General features: G+C 40.6%; 3 protein-coding genes across 7 annotated transcripts in view; 2 read left to right on the forward strand and 1 right to left on the reverse strand.

The window, feature by feature from the left end:
- The window catches only part of nf1a (neurofibromin 1a), a 212,578-nt gene that overhangs the window by 40,727 nt on the left and 145,659 nt on the right, over positions 1-26,192 (reverse strand). For all 5 annotated transcript variants that reach the window (XM_073480933.1, XM_073480939.1, XM_073480948.1 and 2 more), the window contains 2 exons: positions 24,881-24,991; positions 109-541 (listed from right to left, as the gene is read on the reverse strand). In XM_073480933.1, the coding sequence (XP_073337034.1) occupies positions 109-541; positions 24,881-24,991 (544 nt within the window). The remainder of the gene's footprint in view (positions 1-108; positions 542-24,880; positions 24,992-26,192) is intronic.
- On the forward strand, positions 3,260-6,025 carry LOC141015086 (uncharacterized). Its single transcript, XM_073488999.1, has 2 exons — positions 3,260-3,317; positions 3,848-6,025. The coding sequence occupies exon 2, from the start codon at positions 3,888-3,890 to the stop codon at positions 5,199-5,201; it is 1,314 nt and encodes a 437-aa protein (XP_073345100.1). The 5' UTR covers positions 3,260-3,317; positions 3,848-3,887; the 3' UTR covers positions 5,202-6,025.
- Positions 17,080-21,224, forward strand: LOC141011162 (oligodendrocyte-myelin glycoprotein-like). The gene is made up of 3 exons (XM_073484411.1): positions 17,080-17,084; positions 18,463-18,675; positions 20,237-21,224. The coding sequence occupies exons 1-3, from the start codon at positions 17,080-17,082 to the stop codon at positions 21,222-21,224; spliced, it is 1,206 nt and encodes a 401-aa protein (XP_073340512.1).

A 26,192-nucleotide genomic window follows, 5' to 3' on the forward strand; every position in this document is an offset into this window, starting at 1 on the left:
CCAAGGGCTCTCATTTGATATCGGTTCTAACTTTCACTAATCTAATCCTTTCAGTCTTTAAGTATGCATAGCACCTTTTAGTACAAACTGCTATGGCTCGATCCTCACCTTTATCGAAACCTTGGTGTCTTTGTGGGCCAGCTTGAGGGCATTGTGGAATACTTTAAGGTCTTCCTCCAAGGTCAGTGTGGCTGCAGGCAGCTTCTGTTGGTCAGGTTCGATGTGCTCGGCCAGCTTAGCCGGAGAGTCAATGAACTGAAGCCGTTTGCTGCCCTTCAATCCCGTCAGCAGCCGCTCATGGTACTTGGTGTACTCCCTTACCCAGGTGTTGCAGTTGTAGACATAGACAGCTGCTACGTTCTCGTAGGCAAAGCCAGGAAAGACCACAAACCACTTGGACAGGAAGTCGGTCTTGAAGCGATTGCTAGGTCCTACATGTGTTAAGTCTACTACTATCTCATAGGGCTTAGCGTAGTAGGGTTTGAGGGTGAGGAGGACATGGTAGATGAGCAAGTCGCCATTGATCTGGCCTGTTTTGAACCTAAAGAAAGGAGAACATTTCAGAAAAATACAAATTAATATTCAGCCCATCTGCAGTAATTGGTGCATTATAGTGTTTGGGGTTAGTTTTGGACACATGCGCCTGCCTAAAATTGTTCATAGCATGATATGTGACACTAGCAAAAGCCATTTTGGTTTCTGATGAACTATACTTCTTTTTTGTCTCTCATTTCTTGTAAATTCTCAAGCACCTGCGGTATCAAACCGAAGGCCCTGAAATAACCTGACCAGAAAAAGACCCAGAAAGGGGGTCAGGAAGTGAGTTCAGAGCATCTCAAGAGTCTGACTGCAGCAGGCGTCTCACTGCATCCCTCCACCAAGACCTCAAATAAGACTACTTGAAGTAAGTATTGTCAATACAAGATCTTTGATCACATGAAATGTGAAACTTTACTGAATATGATTGAAAAATCAGTAAGTAGCAAACTTAATTGTAAAATCAACTTTCTGGTCATAATTATTTGCAAAGACACATTCTATGCACGTACTTAAGTCGTAGCTTTATCAGGGCTAAGAGAGATTCAGTACACTTATATTTACTTGAAACATTTTAGTTGCAGGCTGTGAGGGATGCAGATGGTCTATGTTTCTGAATTGGATTTCTCTTTCTACATTGGTTTTTAGAATTTCAGATCACAATGAAAGGCACCAGAACCTCTCTCTGGCTGTTTCTCCTGCTCAACCAGCTGCCATTCTGTCCTACTGATGCAGACCAACAACTTTCAACCACGCAGCTTTATTCGCACACAACAGAAGATCATGTTGGCAGCTCAACCCCTGATGTGGAGCCCAGCCTCATTACCATTGACCTCACAAACTCTGATACAGACACAAATGGCACTCGTGGTGACTGCTTGATTGACACTGAGATGGGTCTGATTGCTATAGGTTCAGCAGGGGGGCTGATTGTCTGCCTGCTGGTTGCCACTGTGGTACTGGCATTCCAGGTCTGCAACCTTCAGCACCGGGTTTATGCCCCCCGAACTTCTCGGTCCAACATGGACTTGGTGACCGGTACAGGCTACTGGGGCACTGACCAGCCAGATGTCGGGGGACTAGTCGGTCCGTGTGATGCCAGTGTCATGCTTGAGGAGGTGAGAGTAAGCAATATGGAGGAAGACAAACTGGCCGAAATACGAGAGGCAAGGGAAGAGGCTGGAGCAGGACTTGAGGAAGGGGCCACAGCAATGGCTTTTGATCCTAAAGAGAAGGCCTGTCACATGCCAAGCTGCAGCTCCAGGGACTCCTGTCTGGAGATTCCCAGGGATCTAGAGGACATGCCCCTTGTTGTGTGAGTTAACCCGACCTCGGTAAAATCCAGCCCTAGACACAAACAGCAACCTCTTAGTTCAGCTTTCCTAGTAATGTGTATATATTTTGATGTTTAATGCTACCAGCAGAATTTCAAATTCAAAATATCTATACCTTTTAGAAAAAGGGCATAAGTAGTTTAATTACACATAACTTTTTAACACCTGACATGATATGCTACATATTTTTTACACTCTTGCTTAACACATGCAACACTTCTTAAGACTGTTTGATTTGGCTCAATTGTCTTGTTTCACAACATAACTGAGTGGGCACAATTTAAGTAGATCAACACATTTTTTTAGGAGATCCCAGGATCCAATCCTTGATCTCACACCAAGGACGTCATGCCTTGCCAAAGCCATGTTGAAATGATGGTAATGATGGTAATAAAGTTGTGTACAATGTCTGCTAACAGTCCTTGTTGTATTAATAAATCTCTGTTGAACTCTGCTTTTGTTCATTTAGCTGTCTGCAATCTCTTACCTGTTCTGAAGACTTTCAAATACTACTGTTCTATCATTGCTTTTGTGTACAAGAAGCACAGCCTATTAACGTGTCAGGTTTTGAATAAAAGGATTTTTGCATTGTACCTATGTCTTTTGTTTCAAATTAATATTCACAATTTAAGTTACTATCCCTATTTTTTATCCCTATCCCACAATTTGTCAGGGAGAGTAGAGTTATTACAAAAGAATTTAAGCATTGCTGTGATAACTGTGAATTATTAGCCAGATGGTATAAAATGAACTATTGAAGGTGTGGTAGAACAGGACGAAAAAATGCAAATATTATTTTTTGCATTATTATTATTATGGATATTAAATAATGTGAATGACTAAATGTGACTGGTCTAAAATCCCTTACTACAGGTGATTTTGTTGCAATCATAAAGATACATGCATTTTAGAAGATTTAACACAGTCTCCTGGTCATCAGAATGAGCCTAATATCGACATCAGCACCAAAAAAAGTATTGGTTGGGCTCTTCGGGTCACCGTAGTTTATAACTCAACGGAATAAAAAACTCTGTGAGCTGCAAGGACCTTACGAGTATGTGCAAGCCATCAGGTCTACACGTACAGTACATTTAAAAAAAATGTTGTCTTGGAGATCAAGACAAGTTGAACATACTAGATTTTATACAGATCTTATGTTGTTTAGTTCCGTGTTTTATTAAGCATTTTGTGTGAAACATGAACTGCTATGTTTAGCACAGCAGGCTGAGAACGCATAGGGGTTGTCATCAGTTTCACAGTCACACTTCCTGTAAGTGAGGCAAGATCAGTCTCAAGGTTTCAGCAGAGAAGAGCAATCCATGCACCTTGTTCCTGCTAAAGAGACATCTCGCCTGTCAGGCAACAGCATATTCTTCAACTATTTTACTTTTAATATATCCTGGAACGACACAGCTAACGGGTTACAGAGGTTATCTGTGGAAATTGGTAAGTACATTTTAATCATTTGAATTATTAATGTAGCCTTAGGCCCACCTTATAGCCACTTTGGATTAACGCCAAATGGGTTTATCCACATAAAGTGTCATGGAAGGCAAATCTTTATACAGACAACTTGGATATAATTGAGGGATTGAGACATTCCCAACACCACAACTAAACCAATCGTGACCTAAGTGCCTTGGAGCGATTTGTGACTGAGAAATTATCGTAAAGTTGATTAAAAAACTAGAAAAAAGAAGTTAGCGAAGAAAGCTATTACTTTCTTGATTTAACTGAAGTGGAGAGATGAATGCAAGATATATGCAGCAGTTGACTGTAGTTCCATAAATATGCATAGTATATACCCTTGAAACATCTGCCTATTTAGGGACATTTTGAGGGGAAACGTTGCAACACCAGGTTTCATTTCACAACACTATGCCCTTTTTTGCTCATTTTAACTATTTCCTCATTTGGGGCATTGCTTCAGACTGTATGCTGTGCATCTCTGATAAAACTAACTTCCTCTGTTCTAGCTACAAAGACACAGCAACCCAACAGAAGCCAGAAGAAAAAATGATCATCAAGTTTGTAAGCCTCATTTTTATATGTTTGCTGCCACACACAGCAAGCAGGACAGTAACATCTGGCCAGAATCACAACTTCACAAATGTGATGACAGGAGGGCTAACAAGACAGGAGGCGTCCAGCCTAAACCAACTCTCAGAGATCTCAGGTCATGGCGTCACACAGTCTATCATAGTTGATGTGAATCCAACAGTTGAAAAAACTACAAAACCCACGACTGAACCTTTACTGCAACGAAGTCCTTCTAAAACTCCTTCAACAACACCTTCTCAAACATCCATACCAAATATTCAAACAGCAGCAACTCTGATCAGTTCCACATTATCTCAGTTAAACAGCTCAACAGAAGACATGAAGCCCACAACAGAAGTAGACTTTGAAGTCTCAATATCAACAACGGTGGTAATCCCTTCATCCAGAAACCCAACCACGAAACACTCAATACTGATGGGCTCCACTCCAAGCCAAGACACCGGAAAGACAGTGACCTCCCAATTCACTATTGATAAACTTCCCTATCCATCTACGGGTCCAACACAACCTACAGACCTCATCTTGACTACAACCACATCCACCAAGACTGATGAACACAAGTCTACAAGTACAAGTACAACCACAGGTGGCGATTCTATGCAGTCCACAGGTTTATACATGACAAAGAGACCGTTCATCCACAGCACCAAGGCAAAGAAAAGACAGGATTCTCCATATAAAAACAGAAAAAAACACAGCAAAGCAGTGGCAGGACTGATAGGTGGGGCCCTGGTATTGATGATGGTCGGATTCCTGCTCATTTATATAAAGAAACGGAAGCTTCAGCGGCAGCAGATAACAACTACTGATTGGGCTGGTCCTTCACCGTTTCTAGAGGGTGGAGCTGACAATGGCCAGGTGACACTAAGGTCATCTAACCGAATTTCTCTCTCCAGCTTCCTGCCTCCAAGGCTGTCCAAGAGGTTGTCCTTGCTCCCGGAAACAGATGAGGAGTTAAAAGACATAAGACCAGGAACTACATTTGGAGATAAACATAGAGAGGGTATATCTGATCAAGAGGAGGATGGAAATGATGGACAAGACAGCAATGGGGGTGCGGTAGTTGTTACCAAAATAAGAAACACAGGAGGAGCTCCAGAGACTGCTGAAAACTCTGTCTCACTGTCCTCTTCGCAAACTACCGACCCACTATCCAAAGATAACAATTTGGAAACTACAAACCTCAGTGAAGCCCATCCTGCAAATCCCTCTACTCTATCTGGAGCTGTGGAAAATGTACAGTTGAATGATAGCTTGGTGCAAGCTTGACTAAACTTAATACCCACAGCCCCCAACACATCCACTTGCATTGGTTTGTAGACAGTTTCCTGTGTGACAGAGAACACAGGAAACTGAATAAATGACTAACATGACATGAGAAGTGATGTTTATGTAGGTTGCTATAGCAAAGAGGAAGAGGTTAACACATCAGTATAATATTAACAAAGACGATAAAGAAAATTACAAAAAATACCCACTTCATCAACTACAATTACATAATTGACAGCAGGAAGAAAAGTATCCACATTCACATTTTTAGATCTTCAGTTATGCATGATGCACAGGGCTCATCAGACAGTTCACAGCATTATGTCACACAAATGGGCCATGGAATGACACTCCTACACTGCCACACAACCCTGCTAGTAATCGTTGCAAGTCCTGATTCTGTCTGAGTGATGCCTTAGAATCATAACTCAGGTTTCTGGAACATTTATTGTAAAGGTGCGTTCACACCGGACCTTTTATTTTTGTCGCTGGCGACAAGTTTACATATTAAGTCAATGCAAACGAGCGACTGAGCGATTAATCGCTCAGGCGAAATATCGCCGGGGCTCCGAGCGACAGCGACAGAGCGACGGAGTGAAAAAGCGCTCAATCGCTCTGTCGCTCGAGATGAGAAATCCCAAGTCTCTGGCCGTCAGTCGCTTGTCGCTCAGCGCTGATAGGCTGCCGTAATCTATGTGTAACTATGACAACTACTGAAACCATGGAAACGTAATACAACTCCACCGGTCCGGAAGTGCAAAGCCGGCTTTACGTTGACACACACACACGCACACACAGCCACTCGCCGGACACCAACTACAGGCGCTCCTCAGCTGGGATGGAGCGCCTGTAGTTGGTGTCCAACCGGGCAATCCTGCCTCCGATTCTCGCCAACAGCTCGTCAAACTGTCAGCCATGCTGGACCAACACAAACGGGAAGAAATGAGCGCCTCCGAGCGACGTGAAATTCACTGGAATCGCTTGAATGACGTCATCAGAGTGATCTGTTGAATTGTGCCGACGAGCGACTGCAGCTGAGCGACAGAGCGATTTTTTTGGAGCGACACGAGCGACAGCGACAAAAATAAAAAGTCCGGTGTGAACGCACCTTAAGTCACCCTGCTTCTAAATTCTATTTATCAGCACACTAACTGTGTATTTCCCCATCACTACTTCAGGAATTCTCACACCAGACCACTGTTGTATTTTCTTTGTAAAAATGTCACAAAGACCTGAAGAGTGTAAATCTACAATGCTTTCTTCCTAACATCTCGTCTGCCCTCCCCAACCTTTGGCAAGTATTACTGGCGAAAATGTGACCATAAGACAATTGGAGGCAACTTTTTTTTTTTGAACAATGTTTTTATTTTATTTTGCATCATTCATTACAGTGCAGGCAAGGTACAAGTGCGAATAGTTATCCAATGAATGACACTGTAATATTACCCCCCCCCCCCCAAAACATACACGCTCGTTCTCTCTCTTATACTCATAGCTTAAGATTTATAAAAAATTGTATTACAATGTTGATACGATACAAAATACAAATCGATGGTACCTTAGCAAAAATAAAATGAAATAGAAAGATAAAAAATAAGAATAAATACAGATAACAACAAAATAACAAAATTAACCTGAATTCTCCAACTGTAGAAGCTCTGTTATATCTTCCTTTTTTATAAAGTCGCTAAATGGTTTCCAAATTCCTTCATACACACCCAATCTATTTTTTTAAATATATGTTATTCTTTCCATTGACATACACTGTGCCATACATTTGATCCAAGCTCCTATTGTAGGCACCACAGTTTTCTTCCAATTCAGAGCTATCAGACGCTTTGCCTGTAATACAGCAAAATTAATAAATGTGTATTCTCTAGCTCTCAGGTTGAGGTTTGCTGGATACAAATGTAACAGAGTCATAATGGGATCAAGTGTAATATTAACCGACAGAATAGCCATAATTTTATCCATCACCTCCCTCTAGAATTTCTTAATCTTGTCACATTCCCAGATACAGTGTATAAATGTTCCTTTAACCTCATTGCATTTAAAACATGTATCAGGTATATCGTTGTTGTATCTATGAAGCTTGACAGGGGTTATGTAGGTCCGCATTGACCAATTGTATTGGAGTAATTTTAAATTAGTGTTGGCTGTTTGTGCTTGTGCTTTCTTACAGGCTTTGATCCAATCATTGTTTGAAATGTCCACTTTTAATTCTGCCCTCCATGTATCAAGTTTGGGTGCTGATGATTCATTAGAACCAGATGTTAGCCAGTTGTATATTAATGAAATCCAACCTCTGTTAATACAATTGTTAGTAATAATTTCCTCAAAAGGTGAAAGTGCAGGAATTGCTAATGACTTGTTTTGCTTAGCAGAAATAAAGCTTTGCAATTGCAAATATTTGAAGAAATGTTTTTTGGGGATATTATATATATGAGAAATTTCCTCAAAAGACAATAAAACATCTTCCTTATACAGGTCAGAAATTTTACTTAGCCCTTTCTTTGCCCACAATTTGAACCCAGCATCCAGCTTGCCTGGTTTAAATGAGACATTACCCCAGATTGGGCTAAATTGTGACAGGGAGTTTAATATTTTCATGTGTTTCTTTACCTCGCACCACACATTAACCATATTCAATATTATAGGATGAACTGTATTCTCTCTTAGGTATTTTAATTCAGCTGAGTACAAATATAAATGAAGTGGTATCTGAGCATATTGTGCTTCTATGTCCATCCATTGGGTCTTGTTTACATCAGAAAAATAGAATCTCAAAGTGGTCAGCTGTGCTGCGAGGTAGTACCAATAGAGGTTTGGACATTTCAACCCCCCTGCATCAAACGGAAGATACAACAGAGATAGGCGAACTCTGGGACATTTCTTATTCCATATAAATTTTCTGATGAGTGGTGTTATTTTCTCAAACATTCCGTCAGGTGGCGCCAAAGGAATATTTTAGAATAAATATAAGAATTTCGGTAATATGTTCATCTTTAAAATATTTATTCTGCCTATCAGAGAGATAGGCAATGACATCCATCTTTCTAAAGATTTATATACTGAGTCTAATACAGGTTCATAATTTATTGGTGATATATTTTGTAACTGAGGTACTAATTTAATGCCCAAATAGGTAAAACCAGTTGAAAGCTTAAAAGAAGATATATGTTGATCAGGATTTTGTCCCTCATTTTCATTAAGCAACATAAGTGAAGATTTTGAAGCGTTCAGTTTGTATCCAGAGATATCACCGAACAGGCCTAACAGATCTAACAGTGCAGGTATGGAGGTGTCTAATTGTTTTAAAAATAAAATTACGTCATCCGCGAACAGTGCTATTTTGTGATCTTTGTTGCCAATTGTAATTCCTTGTATTTGCCTGTTAGTTCGAATTGCTATTGCTAATGGTTCTTTAGCTAGTATGAATAAAAGTGGGGAAAGAGGCGAACCCTGTGGACAAACTCTTGTAATATTGAAAGGTTTGGATGTCACATCGTTTGTTAGTACCTCAGCTACAGGGTTAAGATGTAATAGTTTAATCCAACTACAGAATGAGTCTCCAAATCGGGTGATGACATCGAAGAGATAACGCCATTCAACTCTGTCAAAGGCTTTTTCAGCATCAAGTGACAGAAGAGCCGTATCCCTTTCTCCCTTCTGGTTGTAGAGAATGTTAAGAGCACGCCTTACATTATGAAATCCTTGTCTTCCCTTTAAAAAAACATTTTAATCATCCCCCACAATGCTTGAAAGTACTCCCTCCAACCTCTTTGCCAAAATTTTGCTGAGGATTTTTGTGTCTGTGTTTATTAAACTTATAGGACGCATATTCTCACATTTAGTGTTAGTTTTCCCTGGTTTTGGAAGCAGGATAATCAAAGCCTCTCTCATAGAATCAGGCAAGTAGCCATTACAGTAGGATTCTAAATACATCTCATATAAGGGGGTTATCAATTTGTCTTTGAACTGTTTATATAGGTCAATTGGAAGGCCGTCCAGTCCTGCTGTTTTTCCTGTCTTCAATGCACCTATAGCTTCAGAAATTTCCGCTGTACTTAATTGTTTGTCTAATATATTCTTACTTTCCTCAGAGATCTTTGGAATATTAAGTTGGTCTAAGAATTTGGTCTGGGTATCGATATTGATATTGTACTCTGATTTATAGAGATTTTCGTAGAAGTTTCTAAATGCTGTGTTAATTTCCAATGGTTCGATAGTGACGTTCCCATTCGCGTCCTCTATCCTTATAATTGTCCTCTCACGTTTGTTGTTTAATGCGCCATGCAAGAAGCCTACCAGGTTTTTCCCCTTGATCGTAATAATTTTGTCGAAGTCTCATTAAATTTGCAGCAGCCTTATTGGATGTTATCTCATTATATTGAGTTCTTAGTAATAATAACTGCTTGTGCACATCGTTGTCACTTTTCCCCTCCTGAAAACTCCTGTTCTCAAGAATTTTAATTTGGAGTTCCAACTCCCTACATTTTGCCTGTGATTCTCTTGATCGCCTGCTTGTATAACCTATAATCTGACCCCTAATAAATGATTTAAAGGCTTCCCACCTGATTGTGGCAGAAGTTTGGGATGTATTAATCTCAAAATACATGTCAATTTGTTCACCTAAAAATTGTAAGAACTTTGAATCCTGCATCCATTTTGTTTGAAATCTCCACTTAGGGGGTTGGCGAACCAGTTTTGGCTCCACATAGACCATAGATATAACTGCATGGTCTGAGATGATTATGCTGTTGTAGTGGCATCCTCTAATATTGGAAAGGAGTTCTGCTGACACCAGAAAGTAATCTATTCTAGAGTAACATTTATACGTACTAGAGTAACAGGAGAACTCTTTCGCTGTTGGGTTCAAATGCCTCCATATATCCACTACATTAAGTTCTTTTATAAAATGATGTAGTGCTTTTCTGGACTTCGTATGAGTGTTGTCCACTCCAGCCGATCTATCTTTGCTTGGATCCAGGACACAATTAAAATCCCCAGCAATAATGTTTTTAGCAGACAGTGTTGAGATTCTCAGGAATAGGTTATTCTAAAAGTTAACATCGTCAATGTTTGGTCCATATACATTAATTAAATTAATCTGTGTTGACAGGAGACAACCTTGTATAATTAAAAATCTACCATTAGGATCTTCGGTTACTCTTTCTATTTGTATTGGAATAGACTTATGTATTAATGTCATTACACCTCTGGCGTTAGTAGAATATGAGGATGCTATGACATGCCCTGGCCACCTATGTTTTATCTTAGCTGTCTCATTAGCTACCAGATGCGTTTCCTGTAGGAATACTATCTTAGCTCTTAACTGTTTGATCCTGTTCATAACCTGTTTCACTTTGATGGGTTTGTTCAGGCCTCTACAGTTCCATGAAATACATTCAATTAAAGTATCCAAGGTTTAAGGTTTCCATATATTTAAGAAAACATAATGAAAAGACATTGAATTAAATAACTAACATTGGTACCATGCTGCACATGAAGAGAGCGAGTTTTCCCATCCCAAACACCCCAAACACACACAAGCCCAACTTGAACACATGGGCAACCCTTAACCCTTCTCAAACGTCTTCCTTCTAGTACTCTGAATAGATCCACATCATGATGAGGAGCCATTCTTCTGTTTACCTAAAATCTCTCCAAGCTGTTGTTGCTTGTTGGTTTAAGATTAATTCCTACCTTTTCTGTTATTTGTATGAACTTGTGAATATATTATGTCTGTTAAGTTTTTAAACTGTGACTGATTTTTAATTCAAACTCAAACGTAGTTGTGCGCCTGCACATGTGCATATATACACATATACCAAAGTAGAAAGTTGTTAAACTCAAACATTAAAGAAACAAAAAACAAAACAAAACAATACAAAAACAAACCTAGAGTGAGGCTCATATCAAACTGATGAAACCCAGATTGCTTAACTTAAATTTTCCATTGTCATCTTACTTACAGTGAACTACACCAAGATGTTCGTAGGTCATATTTGAGTCCGTTTGTGCTTTTAATCTGTAAAGTTTGGTGTAAGACATGAGTTCAGTTCAAGAACTTTAGACAGTGTAGGCAGCGTAAGCCTACCATACCTTGGCTGTAGTGGTGGACTGGTAGTCACTTAGTTAGTCTCCTGGTGCCAATTCTCCCAGCTCCCTCATGTATTTATCCACGTCGGTCGGTTTGTCAAAGACGGTTGTGCGCTCTGCGTGGGTCAGCAGCAGTCTGGCGGGGAAGATGATGCGGTGTTTAAGAATCCCTCTGTCCCGCAGCCTTTTCCTCACATCGTCGTATTGTCGCTGTTGTTTATAGACTTCTGCAGACAGGTCCGGGAGAAATCTTACTTTGTTGTTTTTGTATATCACCTCTTTCTTCACCCTCGCAGCTCTAAGGATGCCCTCTCTGTCCTTGTAGTTCAAGCATTTGACAATGATTGCTCTTGGCGCAGAGCCAGGATTCTGGCCCGTTATGCGGTGGGCTCTCCATGTACGAGCAGGGGTCGGATCCTTCTTCTTTTTCAGGTATTCCCAGTACACGCACATTATTACGCCGGCTTCTGCACTCCAGGTCATCCACTTTGTTAGCTAAAAATTTAGCTTTCTTCTCTAGCTTGTCCACGACCGTCTCCAGCCTGTTGATCGTGTCCTCGGCTGTGGATATGCGCTGTTCTGCCTCAGAAATACGGCCGCTGCATTCTTGAATATCAGATTGAACGGTCTTGATTTCTGCCAACATCCCGTCCATTTCTGTGTGAAAGTCTTGTTTGAATGACAATATAGCCTTCATGATGCCCGCAGTGGAGGGGTTTGCCATGTTTTCAGTATTGTCGATATTACCTGCCTGTGCAGGTGTTGCGGTGTCGTCTATTTCAGGGTTAGCTTCGGACACGTTTTCGTCGTTAACGAGCCCTCCGGCTGTTTTTGGGCCGTCTTTGTTCCTTCTTCTTGACATGTCGCGTTTAGTGTGCCTTTACTCTCAAGTTGTTTTACTTTTAGAAGTGGTTAGGAATGTTTAAAGTTTGTAAATTGCAGGATTAGCAACAGAGCGAGGAGAACCGCGTCTGCTCAGCGTGCCGCCATTACCGGAAGTTCAATTGGAGGCAACTTGGTAGTCATCTAGCAGCTGATAGAAAAGAAGAAGGATATATAGGGGGGGAAAAAGACAGTAACACTTTGTCTTAAGTGTTGACTAATAGCTGTGAATGTCATCGGCCAAATAAAAACCTTTGTGTTATCTACATCTTGGGTTAGACATGATGAGAAAAAAGGGTTGCCTTATTTTTTTATCTGACATAGAAGTTAGGGTAATGTGGCTTGCATAGTAGACAAGAAACATGGTTCAATACCCTCTGCACGAGAGTTACACATCTTGTCTAAATCATGTTTCAAAACAAAAGACCACATTTCTCAAAATCAGTCATATATAATCAGTTATGTTTGAGGCCTGTGTAATAAGTAAAAACAATGGCATTACATATTGTGTGCTTACAAGAGAACTTGTTCTAGTGTGTCTAAAACACAGACCCAGCACTTTTCAGCTGCATCTACTGCTGACTGTTATGGGTTAATGCTTTCATATGTTAACTGCAATGTTCGATATGGTCACATGATTTTCATAATGTGCCATTTGTAGGCTGTAGTTACTAAAGTGTATTTAATCTAGTTGTTTGGTCATCTTTTTCCTGATAGAGACTTTTGTTACATTTCTCTAGATGTGTATTTTTATATTTTTAATTAGGGCCCGAGCACGAATCTCATGCGAGGCCCTATTGAATTTGCTCGGATTATTTATTATTATTATTATTCTTTTTTGTCCTTCCCCAAGATTGCATATTTGGCGGCCTGAACATACCCCAAAACTCCCCAAACTTGGAACATACATCACATGTGGTGAAAAATTTGATAATTCAACATGATTGGGGGTGGTTGTGGCCAGGGGACTCCATAGCGCCACCTAACGTCGAGTCATGTGACCAAAAACCTTCTCGGATCATCACGAAATTCACAGGACTGATGCGTCTCAAGGATTTAGCCAGGAATTATTTTTGTCGGAATTTTTGCCACAACAGGAAGTCGGCCATCTTGAATGGCGCGTACATTAATTCAATACCATAACTGCCCTCAGGCGCGGAACGACAGCTCAGTAGCGCCCCCTAACGCCCCCCTTATGGCTTTTCTATTCTATACGGACCCATTTTCTAAGCCTCGTACTTTAACTAACTCGTCCTACAGATTTAACACCACAGAGTTCACATTCACTCAGTAGCATCTTCATACCTTCAACAGCCTGCGTTGTGCTTGGTGGGCGTGGTGGTGCGGTCAATTTCGATCCTTCGCCATCACGCAGGAAGTCATTATAACTTCAATATACAATTTCCCATCTTCACCAAATTTGTCACACATGTAGAGGGGCTGGCTATGAATACGTCTATGCATCAATACTGTGTTAAGTGAAAATATGGCTCTATAGCGCCCCCCTGAAATATTTCTAAGTTGAAGCCCCGCCTCCTACATGCACATACATGAACGAAATTCGAGACGCTTATGTATCATTACCAGACGCACAAAAAACCACCTTGGACCCATACCCTCAGTCCAACGGGAAGTCTGCCATTTTGGTTCAAAGTTCAGAACGTTGCCATTTTCTCCCATTTAAAGCCCATTTTTATGCCTCGTAGCTTAACTAACTGGTCCTACAGATTTCACACCACAGACTTCATATTCACTCAGGATCATCTTCAGACCTTGAAGATGATGTGTTGTGAAAAGCTTTCGCCCCTGTTACACCTGATGGGCGTGGCGGGGGGTGTTCAATTTCCATCCCTTGCCATAAGCAGGAAGTCCTTACAACTTCAACATACAAGTTCCCATCTACACCAAATTACTCACACATGTAGAGGGTTTAACCCTCAATCCTTCTATGCATCAATACTGCGTCACATCCATAGCGCCACCCACTGGACACAGGAAGTCACTGAAGATGTCACTGTTGTGTTTTATGTGACACGTATCCCATTTAGGTAGGAAATTTGCACAAGCAATGGGCGAGCACACATCTGGGTGTGCGGACTCCGACGGCGCCACAGCCCAACGTACGTGGGGGGGCGAGGGCCCGTTCATCGCTGCTTGCAGCTTTAATTGATTTTGTGTTTCTTTTGTTGTATCTGAAGAGAATTCTGAATGTTAAGCAAAGACTAAAAGCATTGTGAAATTGGTTTCTGCCACATGTATCTTAGTGGTTGTGGTTTTAGAATTAAACATTAAAAACAAAACCACTTCCAAGAACCAAATTCTAAAGCTGTACATTACATGGTTGCTTCAATGAGTTTAACTGGAGAAGATAATAAAACCTGGCCTACCAAGGACAAAGTTAATGACATCACTGCAATTGTATTTATTTCAATTACTGTGTATACTGCTATGGGACGGGAGTTGGAAACTAGCATTAGCTATAATCTCTGTATGCAGAACATCAGTCACATTGACTTGTTTGTAATGAGTGGAAGTGTTACTATGTTAACCTGCATTGTCCCTATCAAATAAACTAAATTAAATTAAATTATTTAAGCTCAGCTTAAGATAAGAGTGCCATCATGTGATTTGTTGTTCTAGTCAAAGAACAGTTATGTCATAAACATGAACATGTCTAATTGAATCACGATATATTTCAAACAATTCTCAATTTAAAATAGTTGTCATTAGAAGCATCATTTGTTTTTTATTATTTAATACACATTAGCCTCCAAAGGCTTTTAATATTAAGTCACAAGGTAATTGCTATGATCACAGTTAGAAAGTCACTTAGCCATCAAGAGCTCAAGTTGATTTCTATACACTCCAATGCTTTCGTAGGAAGTCATTCATATCAAATATCCCTAATGATCACTTTTTCCCCATCCTATTTTTGAAAAATGTCACTGTAGAGCTACATTAATTGATCTTCTAGTAATGACATAGTGCCACCATATTAAAGGGGAATTCTGGTATTTTTAAACCTGGGCCCTAGATTTACAAGATTTGGTGTGTTAATGATTCATACTTGCCGAATTTTTTACAGTCAGTCCTGTAGATCGCCTCAGCTGCCAGCAACATCAAGGCTGTGATGGCTGCATCATAATCCTTTGGGGCAACAGAGACGGTCAACGTTCCATCCACTTAAAGTGCTTGCTTTTGCCACTGACAGGCTGGGGTTGTTATTCTTCGTGTCAGAGTCACAACAAGACTTAAGAAAAGGATCATAATGTTGTCAGAGTTGGAGTTTACCTGGAAGAACTGCCAGCAAGAATATTTCCAGTCATGGCCTACCATTTAACTGATTTTGACAATCTAGATGAGGCAACAACTGTAACAATTTACGTCTCGCAAGATTTCAGGAGACTTGTGTTTCTGGTTACAAAAAGGATCTTTTTATTTAAAAAAGGTTTCAAAAAGGTTTATCTCTGTAGGAACTGTTGTGTGTTGCGGCTGCCAGCTGAGGTGATCTACTGGACTGATTTAAAAAATGTTGGTAAGTATAAATCATTTACACACCAAAACATGTATATAGAGAGCCCAGGTCTAAAAAATGTAAATTAAATTTAAAACATTTTTCAAATTCCCCTTTAAATTGATGTGACAATCAGTTGCCTATTTACATATTCAGTTGACACAGAGCAACATTTTCATTAATTTGTGATATGAGACTATGTATCATCTTAGATTTTGGATCTCGTTATATTGTGATATTGCATAAGGGTTGTCTTTTCCTGGCTTTGAAGGCTGCATTACACTAAAGTGATGTCATTTTCTTCACTTACCAGGCTGTTCTACTTGTTCTAATACTTGCCTTTACCCACTCAAACATTATATCCACAATACTGATTATTACCGATTAAAAACCTCATTGTGTTATTATTTTGTCAAAGCGCCAGTAGTCATTGCTACAATACTTTCACAATAAAGATATCGAAGTACTTGGTCAAAAATATTGTGAAATTTGATTTTGCCATCCTGTGTGCTTTAAGAAGATTTCAAAATATCGAGATATATTTATCGTGCATTCCAATATAGCCTAAAAATATCACATTATTTTATTTAGGGCATATCCTCCAGCCCTAAAAAGTATGCATTATAGCCAGTAGAATCCAGGCAGTACTTGGAAACAAGTCTGATAAAAGCAGAAACTGAACCAAACAATATATCTATATACTGTACGTATACAGTATGTCAAGCTAAAAGGCTTCACAAAGGAAAGAGGAAGTGGATAGTTGCTGATAATTCTGCGCGGGCTCTGTGATACATCAGAGTGACACCTTTGACATTTCACTGTCATTTTATCCACTGTTAATATGTTAATATAAAGTGTGTATAAGATTGCATGTGCACAAGAGAGAGAGAACGATAGAGCTGCTGAAGCATGCGGTTTCAGTGCACACACACACACGCACGCACACACACACGCACACGCACGCGCGCGCACACACACACACGCACACGCACGCGCGCGCGCACACACACACACACACACACACACACACACACACACACACACACACACACACACACACACACTCTTCCAGCTCTTGCTTGCCTCATCAGCAGCAGTGGGCTGGCTCGCTGCTGCAATTCTCTCGTCTCCCTCTCTCTCCCTCCCCTTGATGCATCTCCTTCTCCTAACCCACACCTCCAGCTGCATCTGGAGCCTGCAGAGCTGTGAGCAGTACAGGGCAGTCGCTAGCAGGCAGCATGTTTAACACCAGGCAACAACAGCCAGAAAAAAGAGACTGAGACCACTACCTTCAACCATCAGAAAACCTTTAAAGCATAAGGGAACTGGAGGAGGAAACAACAGGAGAAAAGGCAAGATGACAGATCGACACTAGAAAGGATGAGGTGAGTGATCTGAAATTCAAAGATAAGGAAAAGCGTACGACCCATATACACCTGATGGGAAGGGCAGTGAGCCATCTCATTCCGAATCCAGCTAATGCAGTACTACTAGCTGGTACTGTGTAATGTTGTGCTGGCTCATGAGGAAACTACTCCTAGCTCATTACAGCATTTAAACAAACACACAAAGTGTTGTAGTGATGTAAGGCACAATCACAGCAGGGCATCAACTGCCATAAACCGAATAACGCAACAGCACAGGGAATTTTATGGAACACATTTCAAGGGTGTTAACATGTTCCACAGTTCTGTCTTTGAAAACACACATGGACCTTGAGTGTTTAGCTCAAAACATCTGCAGTCACGGACACAGTGTATCGTCCTAAATGAACTGAGTCTCACTGCAGCACTCGGAGCTCCAGTCCCACTGGCAAAGCTTCAAACCGGTTGGCATTCAGGATGACTGGCACCCTTATACAATGCATCAGGAGCAGAAAAGCTAAGCTATCTGTCTGACTCCAGAAAAGGGACTGGTCCTACCAGGAAGCCAGATGGATAGTCTGGATCTGATATGTTTATATTCAAAACAGTCAGAATGCTCTCCATTTCTGCTGCAGTTCACATGCATCAAAGGCTAATAGTTCTCAAACTGATGATTCCATAACACACACCATCAGTGGTATTACATTGTTATGACATATACAGTAGCTCAGCTAGTCCAGGACTGCAGCCTAAGTTTTTTGGTCAGAATGGAAGTTTCAAACTAATTGTTGACACTGCAACAAAGTCTCAAGGGGGAGGGTAAGTTCAAGTTTGAAGAGGACTCCAGTTTTTAGTGCAAGAACTTGATCTGAGCATGTGCCATGCTTTCAAAATGTTGAATGCTGAATAGGTTGATTGTTAGGCCACAGTCGAAAATTCCCAAAGACAAGACCATAAAAAATAGAAGACAGCATAAACACAATTTTAAGCTAGAATGGCACTCAGTAGTGCGCATACCTCTGTCAAGGCAGTCCCCTTTTGTACTCACTCATAAATAGCAGCCACCTAAATACCCCTATCTTGCAATGTTAAAGAAAGTGAGAAAAGAACCCTGGATCCGTCCATCCCCAGATCTGAACCAAAATTTAATGGGGTCGATTCTGGGCTGAGATCCATCCTTGATCCAAGTTTTGTGGAAAGCTGTTCAGTAGCTTTTGTGTAATCCTGCTGACAAACCAATCAACCAACAAACACACAAATGAACACTATTGCCTTAACATATATGGAATTTTGAATCCATTACACATCAAAAAGTGTGTAATATGATAAAATTTATTATCTTTTCCAACAATCAATTCAAGATGCGTAACCTATTTAACACTCCTCTCCCACCCTCTAGAGCCCTGAACATGCCTGCCTGCTCTGCCTCCCTGCTCTGCCTGCTCCTCCTGCTGCTGTGTGGGCTGCTGGGCGGTTGGGTGCTGTCTATCTGCCCCTCTGTGTGCTCTTGCAGCCGGGGACACCGTGTGGTAGACTGCTCCTCACGGGGCCTAACCAAGCTACCGTCTGGTCTGCAGCACAACATCCGCTTTCTCAACCTCTCCTTTAATAGGTGAGTAGCTGCAGCTCTGCAATGTCATTTGGTTAACAGTGTGCTCTTCCACAATTACTGGATTTCTGTATATGCAGGTGGTATAAGACTGTAGTTCTACAATCATAAAGCAGGTCCCAAAAAATCTATTCTTTCTAAGAGAGGTGAGGGTTAGGAGATATTGAGACAGTGACAGGAGACACTGTGTGGATGGTAAAACAGCAAGAAAATGCAAAACTTTTAAGGTGTTACTAACTAATGGCCAATTTAATTTTTTAATTTGTTTGTTTCCCTACCAAAAAAAGGTGAAAAAAATCTTCAGGGACATTTGCATGTAGCAAGCTTATGGCTATCTTTTTAAATTTTAGATTTTTAAATCTTTTTTAAATCAATACCATTTAGTTTACAAGCTAGCTATGTTGACTCAAATGATACTGTCTAAGCCTCAAACATGGCTTAATTTGAGAGACGAGAGCAGCTTATCATCTCATCAAATGTTTTCACATGCACAATGTTAGGTGTGAGAATGATAACAGTAGTTATACTGTAGTGGGGAAGCACTTCAAGTGCATCTATGGAACTTCTAAAGGGAGTAACAACTCATTCTCTTTTTACAAATGAAAACACATAAGCAACTTCAATGGGACTCAGAAGAGCACATACCTCTGCCAAGGCCCAGCAGTCCCCTTTCATTCAATCAAACCTAATCTCTGTCATTATTTCTGACATTCACATTTCTCAATCCCCATTTTATCAGCTGAACATTGTTGGTAGTGGCATTCCATCCCTATTTGTTACCGTATAGCGGCAGAAAACAGACCATCCTCTGTGAAAATGTACTTAAATCTGCCAGATCCAGATTTTTTTTTGGATCTGTATCCAACTGTACTCACTTATAGATACAGTACCAGTCACCTAAATACACCTATTTTTTTCATCAAAATCTATGCATTATTCTCTGAGAAATTATTGAAAATGTATAAAAACACTTTTCCCACAATGTTAAAGAAAGTAAAAATTCCTGGATCATCCCTTTATATGGATCTACACCAAAAGTTAATGGGGTGTTTTCTGAGCTGAGACTCATCCTCCATTTAAGTTTGGTGGAAATTTGTTCAATAGTTTTTGTGTGATCCTGCTGACAAACCACCAACCAACCAACAAACCAACCAACTACCAGACATGGGCAAAAACATAACCTACTTGGTCATGGGTACTAATAACTGGTTCTCCCTTTCTTGGTCAGGTTTAAGCAGTATCTTATGATGGCTAATGTTAGCAAACTGAGACGATGCTATGTAACATCGCCAAGTCAATTTGCTGACTTTATAACTCTTCTCTACAGTTCCAACATATTTCAGCATTTTCCATTTAACTCTTATCTAATTACACAGGCAATCCAAGTTACATTTACAATACACTTTATCTTCTATGATTAGTCTGATAATAAAATGAGATATCTTACGTCACACCGTCCGAGTTCTCTAATAAACAGTCACTAGTGTCAGAATAAAATCAAACTTGTTTACTGTCTACATACAGTGTATAAATATGTTTTTTAAATATTACACTCTCCTGACAGCTTGCAGGCTCTGGATGGCCAGCTCAGTCAATATGCCCACCTGCGAACCCTGGACCTGTCCTACAACCGCCTGGAGAGCCTGCCCTACTCCTTACCACGCTCTTTGTGGGACATCAGAGTGGCGGGGAACCATCTACGCTCGCTGGACAAAAACGACACGGCTTACCACTGGAACCTGAAAGTACTGGACTTGTCAGATAATGAGCTGGAGAGAGTGGTCTTCATCAACAACACGCTGCCGAGTCTTCAAGCTCTCAATCTCAGTCACAACAGGTTTTGGACTGTGCCCACGAATATGCCGCACCACTTGGAGAACATTGACTTGTCGCATAACTATCTGGCGCAGATCCTGCCTGGATCATTGGATCGGTTACCAAGGCTGACTCACTTCTATTTGCATGCGAATCGCTTCTCCTGGTTGCCTGAAGGGATCTTTGATAAGCTGAAGGTGTTGGAGGTGATGACTCTTGGGGATAACCCCTGGGCTTGTGAAGAAGAAGAAAACATAACAAGGCTCCTGAGATGGGCTGAGCAGACCCGAGCAACCGTCTTTGGCTGCCCCTGTTATACAAGACCTATCTGTGAGAAAACCCATTCGGCAACACCAGGGAGGGAGTGGCACTCTGCACTGTTTACAGAGCCACCACTCTGGGTTAACAGCAGAGGTGAAGGGCATGGTGTCCTATCACCTGCAAGAATTGCAGAGGTCACGTCTAGTTACCAGGCAAAATCTGCACTTTTCGAGACAGGAGTATATCAGGACAAAAGAGGAGTGAATGAATCTGGGGACCACATGGAGTTTGTCTGGACATCTTCCACAAGTTTGGACAGTGTCTCCACGTACACAAGCACAACAAGACCACAGTCTTCAACCAAGAAGCCTAAAGTAGCTAACTCACAGAATAACGGTCAGGGACTTCTCATGGAGACTCCACAAACTGTCACCTTGACTATTTTAGTCATGGCAACAGCATTTAACACCATGTGAACTACCCTGGCAGGATATGGAATACACTACTTCCCAGATTATTTTGGACGATGAATGTGTGATCAAGTATCTCCAGTTAGCAGCTCCATTTTCATTTCTCCTGAATAAACTGTAGCAACTGTTACTGCCTGCTTTAACCATCATCAAGTGTATCACCATCTCTTCTACAAGCTCAACATGTGCAATGTGACAATGTCTCTCAAAATCCTGTACACGAACATGAACTGTATAAACCTACAATATCTGAATATGGTTCAACTCGAGTGCTAATGTCAATGCTCAACTCTCTAGGATCTACACCTTCTTCATTGTAGTGATGCTTGTGCCATACTTAGTTTACTGAGCCATTTAAAACAAGACTGACAACAGACATTACATTGACCCTATTTGCACACCAAGCTGCCTCTATCAGCGAGTAGTAAGGAGCCAAAAAATGACTTTACTGTACAACAGTAAACTGGATAAAGGGATTACAAAGTAAAATAGAATAGTCATAGGTGGTTCTGTCTGCTGTGAAAATTGAATAAATATGAATAGAAATCCAGTACAGTTCAATAAGTCCTCTATGATTTAATACAATGTGCTACAAATAAAATTCAAAAAGAAAAACCAAAGCACAAGAGATAAATAATCACATTGAAAAGGCAGAGTTAGACAGCTACATTTATTTGACAGTTTAAGTTACTAGTTACTTTGCAGACTCAGATTATTCAGTGTTGATAGGCTATAACTTGTGATGTGTACCTAAGCAGATAGTATTGTGGGCAGGACATTGATTATTGGAGTATTGCATTTTTATAAATGCAATAATCGGTCTATCCATAAACATACGGTGTGGATATTTCCTTTCACACAAAGAAAAATCAGTGGAAAGTCAGTGGTGGCCAGTGAACCCTGAGCTAAAAATATTAGCAGGTCAAGGGGCCTGAACTATAAAACTGTGCATAGGTTTCACGTCAAAACATGGTGTACGGACGAAACACAGACAGTGCTTACGGACAAAAATGATTCGTAACACAGTGCGAATGCACGTCCTACCACAGTTTCCTTTTAAAAATCACAATCAACCTCGAAATGTGGCAAACCTTTTGCGTACACCCACAGTTGTCTATAAATAGTCAGTGAAATGCCTCTAATTAATATTCATTCACACTGACTGTATGAAGATGAACACAGAAAATGCAGGGAGAAAGGGTAGGAAAGGAAATTTCACACAGTGTTAAATCAAAGGTCTTGCTGTGGGGGTTGAGGTAAGAAAATATATGTTGTTTGGTGTACACAGTGTGGACATTCCAAATGCAAAAAGGTTTGTGGAGTCACAGATGCTGCTGGCTCAGAAATATAAAAAAAATAAGCTGTCCGGGGCTCCAATTAGCTCAGTTGGTAGAGCGGGCGTCCCATGTACAGAGGCTTTGTCCTCGCTGCAGCGGCCCCGGGTTCGAGTGTGACCTGAGGCCTTTTGCTGTGTGTTCCCTTGTTCTGAATGAGTTCACCATTCTCATTCAAGTTGTGATCAAACATTTATTTTTGTTGCTGGCATGTTGGTGCTGCAGCTGAGCACACCAGCCCAGCATCTCCAGTGCGCCCCAAATGGTTAGCAGCTTAAAATTAAAGGAAATGAGACTTGTTTTATGTGGCTTAAGCTGTACACTGAAAGATAATTCAGTCAAAATTACCCTGATTGTAACTGACAACGAACAGGAGATAAAGCTATATGAAACAATGAACCCGCGCCGAGGCAACATCGGTAGAAAATAAATTACTCCCATTCTGCACGTTATTATTTATGAGAATGAATTCCATAATATGAAGGGATTAATTAATTATAACAGAACATTTTTATGGGGTTATTATGCTTCAAAATATGTCCCAAATAATGTTGTTTTGTTTGTGTGTTTACTGATTACACTTTCATAAGACAAAATATTAATGAAGACGGACCCAATGCTCATGACAAATAGAGGTTTTTCCAAGATCCAAAAAATAGTGTATGATGACAATTCCTGGTAAAGGGTAAACAGAATTGCTTTTATACGGGTTCTTTCTCTGAGGCCTTATCATACAGAGCCTCCCCATGCACACTTGTCAAGAAAAACCACCAGGGGTAATTAACAGAAGACTAATACATCACCCTGCTTTGTACTGAAAGCTCAGGGTATTGCAGACATTACAGTGGGGTTTCACTGTGTGTGCTTTGGTACTGGGGTAGATTTAAGAGGCTATGGGACACAACACAGCAGGAATTCACTAATCAAACTGAAAGTTGTCAACACTGGAAAATTTCACATAATACACCACAGGGTATGTTTCACCACAGGGTTTGGTGGAAACAGATCATCACACTGGTCTGGCTAGTAAAAGTTCATCAAACAGATACATACAATAGCTCAAAGCACAACCACATAACATAAGGTAAGCTAAGAGAAGATGGGAAGTGCTGAGGAGTATTTTAAGACAGCCAACTAACATGTAAGTGTACGTCACTGACTGACCTTTAAAAATAGACACACCTGTATGATGCAATGCGCTTTTTGTTGAAACTACACTGCTCAAGATCCTGGAGGATCTTCTACCAGACTTGGATCAGGGCATCAGTGAGCTCCTGGACAGTCTGTGGCGGTACTTGGCAGCATCGGATGCACCGATACATAACGTCCCATAACTGCTTAATTGGATTTAGGTCAGGGGAACAAGAGGGGCAGTCAATGGCATCGATGCCTTCATCATCCAGGAACTGCCAACAGACTCAACCCACATGAGGCCGGGCATTGTCCTGCACCAGGAGGAACCCAGGGCCCACTGCAGCAGCGTAATGTCTGACAGTCGCTCTGACGATTTCATCCCGGAACCTAACAACAGTCAGGGTACCGTTGGCTATGACATGGAGGTCTGTGCGACCCTTTAAAGACCATCACTGACCCACCGCCACACTGGTCATGCTGGATGATGTTACAGGCGGCACAATGTCCACCACGGCGTCTCCAGACTTTTACGCCTGTTACATATGCTCAGAGTGAACCTGCTCTATCTGAGAAGAGAACGTGGTGCCAATGGTGGACCTGCCAATTCTGCCAGTGTGATGTGAAAATTAGACTTTACGGTAGTGGTACAGAACTTCAGAGTGGACTGAGTGTTTTTGTATTTCCAACCACTCCAACAGACTGAGAAGTTCTCTCTAGCCGATGGCAGTTACAGAAGTCACATTCTCCTGTTAAACGTTTATTCACATGAGATCACTAATTTTGAGCTTATGTATGTTACATTTTTGAACCAGGACCTTCTTTATTAGGATCAGGCAGCTCATAAAAAATAGGGTGTTTCAGATTTAGCAGCTACAGCTTTTATTCTAATTTGTCAGATACATATTAATTGATTGATTTTATTGCTTTTACAATTTTGTCATGCTGATGGGGCATTTTATCTTACTGTATTACCTAGTACCAGGGTTCCTATTTTTCTGGCCACTTTGTGCAGTATAAGTTATATTTATTGCTTTTGCAAGTGTATTCATATTACGAATGCAGAGACACAAACAAAATCCTAAACTGGCCTGTCACTAAAATGTCTTCTTCCACTTCTAAATAACAATCTGACAGTTGTAATGGTTTGGTATGTTTGAGCATGTTTTAGAAGAAGCATGGAGTCCTAGGTCTTACCTGCGGGCCACGTAGTAGAACACTGGGTTCCCAGTCTTGGAGGTTCCTGCCTGGTAGAAGATGTTGAGGGTCTTTAAAGCTTTGAACTCCTCCTTCTCATGGACCTGGTGCCTACAGAACAAAGCAGAGAGCTGAGGATCAGTCACACCTATATTAATTTGACAGGGTCTATGACCTGGTGCTGTTGTTTCATACATTAGGTTGTATTAGAGTAAGATGATACATTGTTCTATCATCAGGTTATATTTTTAATCCCAGTGGGAAAATCTGTTCATAGCATTTGACTGAATATGAATTTGGCTTGGGGTTCATCCCAAGCCAAATTCACTGAACCTCTCAGACTGTTTCATTTATGAGTTCTAACAAATTGTTATCTATTCCGTTTTCAGTTGTAGATAACCAATTGGCTTTGAATATCATCACAAAACTTCCCTATGACAGTTAAGATGTTCAGAAAGACTGATGAAGGGAAAACTACTCTGAGGACAACACAGTGACGATTTGAAAAAGAGCAGCTATAAAAGCAACTTGGTATGAACTTCAAAGCATGTGGTCATGGTGACTGTGGCTTGGAGGAACAAAAGAGGAAGAGGAAACAGACCTAAACACAGGAAGCCTTTTTTAAAGGATATCTTAAAGCAACAGAGGTAGCAAACAAACTCTTTCTTCAACCTTTTGTCACTTCTGAGTAAAAAAAAATAATGTAACTGGGAGAGCCACAGCATTTGCTAGCTGTGTAGTAGCAATTTTTTTCTTAAGTGCCAGGAATGAGTTGGTTAGAAACAAAAAACACCCAAAATCTATTTTGTTTTATTAGTGGTCAGTCACTAAGAATGCAATGCAAAATTTAGTTTTTTTAGACATCAAAACACTGAATTGAGAATCAGAATGTCACAGAATGTTGGCTCTGCTGCAAAAAAGTAAACAGTGAATGTGGAGGAATGCCAATGGAGAAAATGAAAGCTTCCTGAAGTCTTTCTGAGATTATAAATCAGATGCACATTTCTTTGAGCAACTGATGAGGCAGTAGGTAAGTTTTAAAAAACATTTCCCACTGAGGGTTCATAAAGTGCTCACAGCTGAGCTTCACTCCAATCAGAAGAAGTCATCATAGCAATGAGTAGGCTGAGTGTTACAGTCGATAATCAATGAGTCACTCCATCCATTATATATTTTAACTATATAATGTACTGCAAGACATGGCCACTGCACGCACTGTAGAAACACATTTCTCTCTTGGGGACAAAGTTCATCTGTCTATGTAATACTAAATATCAAAACTACAGAATAAAACAACAATTTGAGTCTCACC

Source organism: Pagrus major, chromosome 2 (genome assembly GCF_040436345.1).
Source record: "Pagrus major chromosome 2, Pma_NU_1.0".
Lineage (NCBI taxonomy): Eukaryota > Metazoa > Chordata > Actinopteri > Spariformes > Sparidae > Pagrus > Pagrus major.

What these genes read in the sequence shown, in the direction of transcription:
- LOC141015086 (XM_073488999.1), top strand. Translation starts at nt 3,888, where the DNA reads ATGATCATCAAGTTTGTAAGCCTCATTTTTATATGTTTGCTGCCACAC.
- LOC141011162 (XM_073484411.1), top strand. An exon ending in CTCAACCTCTCCTTTAATAG is followed by an intron (nt 18,676 to 20,236) that starts GTGAGTAGCTGC and finishes CTCTCCTGACAG; the next exon opens with CTTGCAGGCTCTGGATGGCC.